The sequence below is a fragment of the Lolium rigidum genome, chromosome 1, assembly GCF_022539505.1.
Source record: "Lolium rigidum isolate FL_2022 chromosome 1, APGP_CSIRO_Lrig_0.1, whole genome shotgun sequence".
Lineage (NCBI taxonomy): Eukaryota > Viridiplantae > Streptophyta > Magnoliopsida > Poales > Poaceae > Lolium > Lolium rigidum.
Window position 1 is genome coordinate 159,432,312 of NC_061508.1, and position 11,022 is coordinate 159,443,333.

At 45.4% G+C, this 11,022-nt stretch overlaps 1 protein-coding gene across 1 annotated transcript; it reads left to right on the forward strand.

Annotated features, from left to right (window-relative positions):
* The first annotated feature begins 2,923 nt into the window (after positions 1–2,923).
* On the forward strand, positions 2,924–8,738 carry LOC124683646. The gene is made up of 3 exons (XM_047218128.1): positions 2,924–3,484; positions 6,422–6,642; positions 7,855–8,738. The coding sequence occupies exons 1-3, from the start codon at positions 2,995–2,997 to the stop codon at positions 8,437–8,439; spliced, it is 1,296 nt and encodes a 431-aa protein (XP_047074084.1). The 5' UTR covers positions 2,924–2,994; the 3' UTR covers positions 8,440–8,738.
* The last annotated feature ends 2,284 nt before the right edge of the window (positions 8,739–11,022 follow it).

Below are 11,022 nucleotides of genomic sequence, written 5' to 3' on the forward strand. Positions count from 1 at the left end.
TCCTCTCGCGAAGGGCCTTTCTTTTACTTTATGTTGAGTCAGGTTTACCTACTTCTTTCTATCTTAGAAGCAAACACTTGTGTCAACTGTGTGCACTGATTCTTACATGTTTACTTATTGCACTTGTTATATTGCTTTATGTTGACAACTATCCATGAGATATACATGTTACAAGTTGAAAGAAATTGCTGAAACTTTAAATCATCCTTTGTGTTGCTTCAAAACCTTCTATTAAGAATCTATTGCTTTATGAGTTAACTCTTATGCAAGACTTATTGATGCTTGTCTTGAAAGTACTATTCATGAAAAGTCTTTGCTATATGATTCAATTGTTTAGTCATCATCTAGACCATTGCTTCGAATCACTTCATTCATCTCATATGCTTTACAATAGTATTGATCAAGATTATGATAGTAGCATGTCACTTCAGAAATTATCCTTGTTATCGTTTACCTACTCGAGGGCGAGTAGGAACTAAGCTTGGGGATGCTTGATACGTCTCAAACGTATCTATAATTTCTTATGTTCCATGCAGATTTTATGACAATACCTACATGATTTATTCATACTTTATATCATTTTGATGCATTTTCCGGTACTAACCTATTAACAAGATGCCGAAGCGCCAGTTCCTGTTTTCTGCTGTTTTTAGTTTCAGAAATCCTACACAGGAAATATTCTCGGAATTGGACGAAACAAAAGCCCAAGGCCTTATTTTCCACGGATTGTTCCAGAACACCGAAGGAGAGACGGAGAGGGGCCACTAGGTGGCCACCCCACCTGGCGGCGCGGCCAAGAGGGGGGGGGGAGCCCCCCCTATGGTGTGGGCCCCTCGGGACCCCTCCGACGCCGCCCTTCCGCCTATATATTCTTCCAGTCGCGAAAACCCTAAGGCATACAGTCATATTCCACGAAGAGTTCCGTAGCCGCCGCCATCGCGAAGACAAGTTTCGGGGGACAGTCTCCGTTCCGGCACGCCGCCAGGACGGGGAATTGCCCCCGGAGTCATCTCCATCGACACCACCGCCATCTTCATCGCCGTTGCTGTCTCCTATGATGAGGATGGAGTAGTTCTTCCCCGAGGCTGAGGGCTCTACCGGTAGCTATGTGGTTCATCTCTCTCTCCCATGGTGTGATCTTTATGTGATCATGAGCTTTGTATCACTATTTATCTATGTGCTACTCTAGTGATGTTATTAAAGTAGTCTATTCCTCCTCCATGATGTAAAGTTGACAGTGTGTGCATCATGTAGTACTTGGAGTAGGTTATGATTGTGATCTCTTGTAGATTATGAAGTTAACTATTACAATGATAATATTGATGTCATCTATTCCCCCTTCCATAGCTATTGTTGACAGTGTGTATGCTATGTTAGTACTCGGTCTAAATTGCAACAGTCTATTATGCACTCTAGAGGTTACTTTAATATGAACTCCGGATTCACTCTCCACGGTGTGACGGTGACAGTGTGCGCATCGTGTGTTATTCCTTTATGAAGTTGTGGAGCTTGTTTACTCCGGCTTGAGGGTGCTCTTGTAGCCCTACACAATGAATGGTGTTTGTTATCCAACAAGAGAGTGTTTGAAAGTAGCACAAGTGAGGAGAAGTTATTTATTTATTATGTGATCATTGTTGAGAGTGTCCACTAGTGAAAGTATGATCCCTAGGCCTTGTTTCTAAGCATTGAAACACCATTTTCAACAAGTTCTGCTACATGTTCTCTTGCTGCCATTTTTATTTCAGATTGCAGTTACTACTTACAATCATCCATATTACTTGTATTTCACTATCTCTTCGCCGAACTAGTGCACATATACATCTGACAAGTGTATTAGGTGTGTTGGGGACACAAGAGACTTCTTGTATCTTAATTGCGGTGGTTGCTTGAGAGGACTATCTTTGACCTCTACCTCCCTGAGTTCGATAAACCTTGGGTGATTCACTTAAGGGAAACTTGCTGCTGTTCTACAAACCTCTGCTCTTGGAGGCCCAACACTGTCTACAAGAATAGAAGCACACATAGACATCAGCCCCAGGAGGAGGACGACCCCGAGCTGCAGGCGGCGCTCGCGGCGTCCCGCGAGCTCAGCGACCTCGAGGAGCTGGCCAAATGGCCGCACCTCACCGAGACGCTGCGCGCCTCCGCGCTGGAGGAGATGGCCATGAAGGCCCGGGAGGACGCCCATGCGGAGGCGTGGGCCTTCCTCGAGATGGCTCGCCGGGAGGAGGAGGCCACGCGCCAGGCGGCGCTTCGGGAGGAGGAGGAGCGCCGGGCCGCGCTCCGGGCGGAGGAGGAGCGCTGGGCCGCACTCCGGCATGAGGCGGAGATGCAGGCCGCGGCGGCGGAGCAGCTCCAGAAGGAGTCCACGCGGAGGGCACGCCTGCGCAGGCCGGCGAGCCCTATGGACCCGCACTCCGTCTGAGAAAGGGCGCAGTGGTCGCCATGGCCGGAGTCCCCGGCGCCCTCCGACGTGTCCAGCCGGAACAGCGTGTCGACGCCGGGGGGCGTCGTCCTCATCGACGGCGACGACGACGAGTACTACTGTGAGTAGTACTGCCGGCGGCCACCGTGCTCCCAAACCCTGGCTGAGGGTTTGCTTTTTTTTTTTAGTTTAAAGCCCATATAGAAATTTCTTTTGTGTAAAAATTGCCCAAAATAGGGCTAAGTTTAATGAACCACTAGTTTAAATTTACTTTTTTGTTGTTTTATTTTTTATTTTTATTTTCTTTTATTTTGTTACATTTGCGCTGCGTCCGCGCGTTGGATGCAGCATGCGACCCAAACGGATAATCGGACGCGGACCGCTGCCCGAGTGTCCGTTCGGCCATCTAAACAGCCCAAAACGGACGGCCCCCAGCAAGTCCGTTTGGGTCTAGTGGGCGAGTTTATAACCGGCAAGGCCCGCCCACCCGTAGTACAAAGGCGTATAGGATCCGCCAACGAAAAAGCCGAACCGGGGAAACCCTACCTTCATTGCGCGGCGGCGCGGCGATGGAGATCGAGACGTTGAGCAGTGCAGTCGCGGGGATGAAGATCTACACCAGCTTCGGCGAGGACGACGGAAGGACAAGGCGGCTCTCCAGCAGAAAGGTGAAGCCGAAGGCGCCGACGACGAAGAAGATAGCCTTTCCCTATGAGGTTCGACGGTCAACTCCGACGCCGAACTTCGTGGAGGAGATGAACGCTGAGACGCTGAGCATCGGATTGGCGGGGATGAGGATCGATGGCGAGGCAGGCCCACCTGCCACCCGAAAAGAGGAGGAAGCCGGCGAGGATGAGGGCGATGGACGGCCGATGCGCTGCGAAGGGGAGAAGGCCGAGGCTCTGAAACAGCGGCGGCCGCCGCTGACCCGGGAGGAGGAGGAGGAGGAGGAGGAGATGTCCGCCGAGGAAGAGTTCAAGGAGGAGAACCAGATTCCCATCTTCCGTAAATTCTGGGAGCGGGTCTTCGGGGGCTATTTCGGTTCCTTCGATGACGAGAGTGAGTAATCCTCTGCCTGCTCAGCTCATCAATTTTCGCTTGTTCTTACTATTCTCACATCTCGTCAATTTTCGCTTTGTTCTTGCTATCTTCTAGCGGGGATTGTACACAAGTTTTTTTTTTGTTATTACTAGAATGGAGACCATGGCAACTCAACACAAACCCAACCAATAGATTAGAGATAAAACTATTGATTACAGGGATGATCTGTCGAACACATGAAATTAAAGCAATTCTTTTGTTATTTCGAACACAGGAAATAAAATAATTTTGTTGTTGTTACTAGATTGGAGACCATGTCAGCGAAACACAAATCCAACCAATAGATAAGATACTGTTGATACTGGACTGCTGATTGAAGCCAACCAGGTCTCAGTTTGCCGGTTCACTGTTTATACCACTGGTTCATGCAGAACAGAAATCTGGCTGGTTCATGTAAAAATGCCCTGGTTTTCCTCTTTAGCTAAACAAACAGTCTGGACCATCTGTTCTTTCGTCTATGAAACCATTATTTTTTGTGTCTGCAATCAGTAAAGCTCCTTGGCTCCACTCTTACCTGTCAAACATGGATTTTAAGGCGGCAAAGAGATTTAAGGTGCCCAGGGACCTTTTCAGGCGAGGCGACGCCTTAGAAAAATAAAAATATCATATATGGTAACTAGATAGGAGGTTTAATAACTAACATTAGCATAAGTTCAACACAAGTTACATAACATAATAATGGGGTGTTAGGCCTGAAATTATCTTGTCTAGATGGCCAAACGATGTCTTTGAACTTCAGCTTCGTCCCCCTTGTCTAAATATTGCTCCATAGCTTTGAAATTCCTTGTGTTCAAGAAGTTGCGGATTTCTTTCTTAATTTCCACTGATGCCTCTGGACAGTTACCCACATAACTGAAACTGCCAGAAAGGTGCCGCTGCAGCATAGCACTCTAGCATGGACTCTAGCATCAAATTTGATGTTTTGTTAAATTTGTACAATTTTAAACATAAAATAAAACATTTAGATGCACAGACTAGAGAATCTGCTAGAGAGCTGGGTGCACGAGCCGGAGCAGGGCACGACCTGCCATCGAAGCAGCCGGTCGGCGACACGGACATGGGCGTCTGGATCTGCTGGGGCGTGGACGTGGGCGGCGGGAGCTGCGGGAGCGGGAGCGGCGAGTCGGCGGCGGGCGCAGGGGCATGCGGCGACGGGACTCCGGGCCGGAGCAGGCACGCGGCGGCGGGACTCGGAGCCGAAGCGGGGATGCGGCGGCGGGCGCAGGGGCATGCGGCGGCGAGTCGGCTGTGGGCGCAGGGAGACGAGGCGGGGGAACGTGGCGGCGGGGCGTGGGGAGGGATACGGGGCGGGGGAACATGGCGGCTGGCGCAGGGAGGGAGACGGGCGGGGGAACTCGCGGAGGGCGTGGGAGGGAGACGGGCGGGGGAACTGGCGGCGGGCGCGGGAGGGAGACGAGGCGGAGGAACTGGCGGCGGGCGCGGGAGGGAGACGAGGCGGAGGAACTGGCGGCGGAACGCGGCGGCGGGATATTGGGAGGACGGGAGGAAGAGACGCGAGGTGAGTGGAGGACTGGAGGGATACGGGAGACGGGGAGCGAACATGTTTCCGAGCCTTTCCGAGGGTGAGAGCTCGGAAAGTTAGAGCGGTCTGTTTGCACGCGCGGTGGGAGGCATGGAATTTGGTTGTCTTTCCACGGATCAATTCAGAGCGCAAACCAAACAACAGAATTTGTGGAATTGATCCAAATTCCAATTCCATGCCCAGTTTCTATGCATCCAAACACAGCATGAAGGAAATCCTTCCTGGCTAAATCTTGGCCAAAATCCATACTTCCAAACTGGATCATAGGCATCCGCAGCCACATGATCCATCAGAGTAGGGACACTCACTACTGCAGCAACACTAACAGAAGACAAAACAACGTTCAAACGAAAATAGAAGGTAGGCAGCCAAGTGCACATCAAAACAGAGCATTGGGAGGGGGGATAGAAGGAATAGCAGGGAGGGCGGGAAGAAGAAGAAAGAGGGGCGAGAAGAGAAAGGAGAGGGGGGGGGTGGGGGGGGTGGGGGAGCAGAGGGAAGAGACATGAGGGGGAAAAGAGAGGAGGGGAGGGGTGAGGAGGCAGACCTGTGCTAGAGGAGAAGCCCAGGCCGGAGAGGAAGAAGCTGGCGCCGTCGATCTGAACTACTGAAGTCGCTGGTCACCGCCCTGATGGGAGAGGGCTGCGCCAGAGGAGGAAAAGCTTGGATGATGAGGATGAAGCTGGTTGAAGAGGAATCTGTCGAAGGAGCTTGGCCGCCGCCTAGGTTTCTAGAGAGGAGAGCGTTCCCTCTCGATTGTTTCCTGGACTGGTTAGCTGCTTCCTCTCTTCCCCTCTTCTCCCCCTTAGTTGCGCGCACGATTTCCTTTTCTTCCCGCCCAAATTTTTGGTTCCCGCTGGACTGGTAGCTGCTCTGTCCATGGCGTCCGCAGCGGCCCAGAGCAGTGGCGAAGCTAGAGCACAATACTATTGGGTTCAACTCTATTGATTATGCTATATTGTTTCACTAAGAGTCAATGGAAGGATTAATTTAATGAATGATTTGGCAAAAAAGCATTGGGTTCATTTGCACACAGTCATTGTATACCAGCTCTGCCACTGGCCCAGAGTGATGCCCTACGTGCCTAATCGATGCCCTGGACGCCTGAAACACATAAAGTGGACTCTTTACTCTACTGTCTAAGGCGGGCCCACCGCCTTGCTACTAGAGGGCGCTCCAGCGCCAAAGCTACGCCTTAAATACCATGCTGTGCAATCAACTCAACCATTAGACAATAATAACATGAACAAATAAACCATTGGTATCTACTTACCATTGTATGTTGCTACTTACTAGTGTCTATTATATTTTCTGATAATAATCTAGTTCTCACTTAATCTGTCTTCTTGCAGCGAGCATTGGTCCCATGAGGTATACCTCTCAATCCAATTTCAGGGATGGTATGCGTGAGCAGACATTGCAAATTTTCTCCATCAGAGTCATGGACCCAACAGATGGTCTCGAGTGGCCACTGCACGTCCATGGATATGTTGCTGCCAGAGACACGATAGATCATAAACGCAACTATCTCTTCAGGCGCACACGGGATAACTTCCAAACCCTCAACCAGAATGTGAGTACCATCTAACTATCTCTGTCTGTTTTACCTTCTCTGTTATAATCCACTGTTCACTTGTACTCCCTCTGTTTTATTTAGTTTGCGTTCTAGATTTAGTTGAAGTCAAATTTGCGAAGTTTGACCAAAAATACTACTGCCTCTGTTTCAGAATAAAAGACAGTTTTGGGTAGGCTAATTACCTACCTAAAATGTCTTGTCTTGTATTCTGATAAGGAGGGAGTAGACAAATACCAAGTACATATAATATGAAAGTACTCCCTCCGTCCCTTAGCTTACGGCGTAAATCTACTGGCGTGTGGATTAAGGAGAGTAGCAAAGCATGCAGTTTTCCGGTCGTGTCCCTAGTTAATAGCTCTAACCGTTTTCTCTGCCTCTTGTTTATTGGGCAACGCCTCCTCGTTTCTAGCTAAACAACCACCATCCAATCAGCATGCAGATGCATGCCGAGCATCTCCTCTATTTCAGCGGGAGGGAGGGGTAATTCTGGATACTGATCTGTCCCACAGATCCCACGCCTTAAGCTTTGACAAAAAATTGAAAAAACTTTTACGCCCTAAGCTAAGAAATGGAGGGAGTATACTATGACCATTCTAATACCCACTCTTATCCAAATTAATTGACTCCACTTTGTCTAGAATCTAGATACGGATGTATCTAGTCAACAAACGTACATAGGTACATCTGTATCTAGACAAAGTGAAGTCAAGTAATTTGGATCGGAGGGAGTACAAATTTTTTATATTGTAGATGTTGATATTTTTTTGTAAATATTTGGTCAAAATTTACAAATTTGATTTTGACCAAAATGAGAACGTGAAGTAATTGTGAACGGTGGGAGTATAGTTGTACATGCCTTTCTGCTTTGTTTTTATTATTACTATATTCAGAGTCCTAGATAATCACTTAAATCCTAACTATCTTTAGTATCTTCCCTTCATTTATGCTTGCTCTTTTTGTACGTGATGCCCTGTTCGGTAGTACTTTCAGTGGTTGTTTTCTGTGTATAGAACCATGTGTTCATGGAATAGTTGCATGTTACACTACATTCATTTCGTCTAATTTCAGTCTTAACCACTTAACAGTCTACCTTGGAATTGGATTAATGGGATTGGTTGGTTGCATCTGTCCTGCTTCCTTGGTTGAAATGAACAAGTCATCTCTAATGGTCTGTCAGTTGATTCACTAACGGCGACCCTTGTGTTGCAGGATCCACTTTTGCAGTTGACAGGTCCATCCCGTGCAGTTGTGTTAGTTGATCCGATTATGTTCGAAGTTGAGCTAAAAGTGAAGGGCAAAAGAGAGTCTGAAGATGAAATGTTGGCTTTCGGCACCTTTGAAGTCCGGGAAAGTTCTCATGGTAAAGATTGGTTTCTTAGATGTGAATACCACCAGCGTTGCACGCTCCAGTATAAGTTTGCACTGCTGCCTCGCTCTGTTGAGGCCACTATCAGTGTCAGAATTGTTGATGGGTCATGGCCGGATAATCATGGAGGAGAAGTCCTTTGCCTTACCTCCGGTGTAGATGAGAAGGTTGTGTTACTTGATTCTCGTGATGGTGAAATGCCAATCAATTCAAATGGTGCGTTCGAGCTTTCAAGGCGTGTTGTTTCTGTAGAGTCAGGCAGGAGGTTGTTGGTTGCTGTGGACGCCTCTCAGACTGGTTTTCTTGCACGAGGTACTGCAATCTTCAAACCAAAAAAATTTGGCATGAGCCACGGCACGTGTGACCTTGATTCCTGCAAGATAGAAGTTACTGTTGCTTGGTCTCTTTTTAATGTATTCGCAAGGTAAGGTAGACTGTCTGGGAAATGCTCGGTGGTGCGCGAGAGTTGTAGTGCAGGTTCTTTTTCTATAATATCTTTTAGTATGATATTTCAAAGCTGTCCAACTCTGTATTTAGCCAATTGCATTGGCATTGTTGCTAGGCTGTTGAACTTCTTCTTTATGATCTTGTTATGATGCTAGATCGAACACCCAAACATGTTTGGAAAGAAGAAAGGCTATATTGTGCAAACTCTAGTAACTGACATGTGAAACAGATGTGATGTTCCTTTTGGTTCCTTACAAGAGATGAGACAATTGTGGTGGCATCGTTTGTATTGTTGATTTGGGATGTACTCTGAGAGCCAGCAGCAACAATGGCTTGTACCAAGCTTTGGCCCATTCTGTTTTCAAGTCTTGACAAGAAAAATACAAAGTCAGTTTTCTGTGTGCGCTCAGAACCTCAACTGTCAGGAAAACCCAAACCATATTGCGAACGCTTGGGCGAAAACTTTTGGAGCTGGAGCTTCAGGAGCTCGATTTTTAACGGAATGAATTCGTCAAAAATAATATGCATAGTATGCATGCATAAATTTGTCTAGCCCAAATTATAACATATTATCTTTACTAAATTATACTCTCTCTCTGTTCCTATATATAAGGTGTATAATTTTTTGAGAAAACTCTCCAAAATATAAGGTATATTGTGTTGTACAGCTTGTGTATATTTTTTTTGTGATTTTCTTGTGTTTCCTTATCTTTTGAAAACTCCTCTATTTTATGATGGCAATTTTCCATGATCAATACCGCCAAAATCTTGTGCAATTTTATCTGCACATGCATTTTCTTAATTTTCGTGCCAAAAACTATACACCTTATATCAAGGAACGGAGGGAGTAACACATTATCTTTACTAGTAAAATAAAATATGCAATATTACACTTTTTTAATGACACTAAAATATGTTACACTTCTTCCTACTTACAGAACAAATTACCGCACAACAACATAGAAAACAAAGCCTACTGTAAGCGCCAACAACCACAGCCGGATCTCAACAAAAAAAAGCATGCGCTAGCCATGGGCATGTTTGATAGGTTGCATGTAATTCCCGCATGGATTGGACAATGCTGAGTTGCGCTTGGCCAAATGTGTTAGAAATAGATTAGCTTAGATCATAAATTAACTAAGACAGTTCAAAGTAGATTAGCTTAGATTTTAAGCTAACTAGAGTTATTGTAAAACGCTTGACATTGGCACCTATTCCAGGGTATAAATACCCTTTATTCATCAACTAGTGGAATGCTCGTCCCACGGCTTCTTACCTTATGCTTAGTGTCACAATATTATATGGCTCTCTACTTTATGCATAGTATCACAAATATTACACGACAATACGCGTAAATATTTAAGTATATACAAAATAATCACATAATATTTAAAATATGTTAAGACCACATCACATAATTCGGTGTAATGAGTATAAAATGCAACGAACCGACACATTATTCCTTATATTATTTATTAAAGCCATGGTCCCTTGACGCGACTAAGGTATGCTCGCAACATCAAGAATGTTGTCTTCAACTTTATTAGCAAGGTAATTGAGTATGTGTATCAAAACTTCTTCCTCAACTCGTAACTATCCAGCACAAGCAAACTATCGAGTTTGCATGAAGTTTTCTTTTCATAGAAAATATAAGAATGAACATAGGGTACTCACGGTGTAAATTGGATGAACAAATCATTTACCATCCCATGAAAGCATGAAAATAAACATTAAGTAACCAGACAAATTTCTGCAAATGAATGTAAAATATTGTCGCAAATCAAGTTTTTTTCTTGACGCACATGTAAATATGGAGTACATAAGTAATCTAAATTTTAATAACAACTACACCGTCTGACAGAGGAAATAAACATACAATTTAGATTACTCAAACTTAATCATGGCTTTTTTACATCCTTCTCATTTTACAGGTACAACTCGGAGCCGCTCAACTACAACAAACCTTTTCTCTCTCAATAGCAAGGATGCAACTATCATTGCTTCTCCTTTGTCACTGCCCCTTGGCTTCACCTCTTTCACTGTTATGTCACCATTTCGCAACATAGTCACATCACTCCAATAAAGCAGTCATTATACTTATCGATGCCACCTCACCGACAAAACCGTCATTATACTTTGTAGGTGCCAAATTGCATTCAACTTAAATAGATACTCCCTCCGTTCCTTGATATAAGGTGTATAGTTTTTTCGAAAAAAAAACTCCAAAATAAAAGGTGTATTGTGTAGAACCACTTATTTGGACATTTTTTTTACGGATTCGGTTGCATTATCTTAGCTCATGCAAACTCCTATCTTTTCTCAAAGCAATAATTTAGGGGCAATCTTGCCCAAAACTCGTGTAACTTTTTCTTAATGTGTGTTTCTTAATTTTCGTGCCAAAAACTATACGCCCTATATCTAGTAACGGAGGGAGTAACTCATTAACTTGGCTTGTTAAGCTCAATACGTATTGATCTCAAATTAGAACTCAGTTTGGTTCGTTAGTCACCGAGTCAGGAGTTACTCGCTTAGTTTCAGCTTTGCTTCCAACCCTAATTTCAACA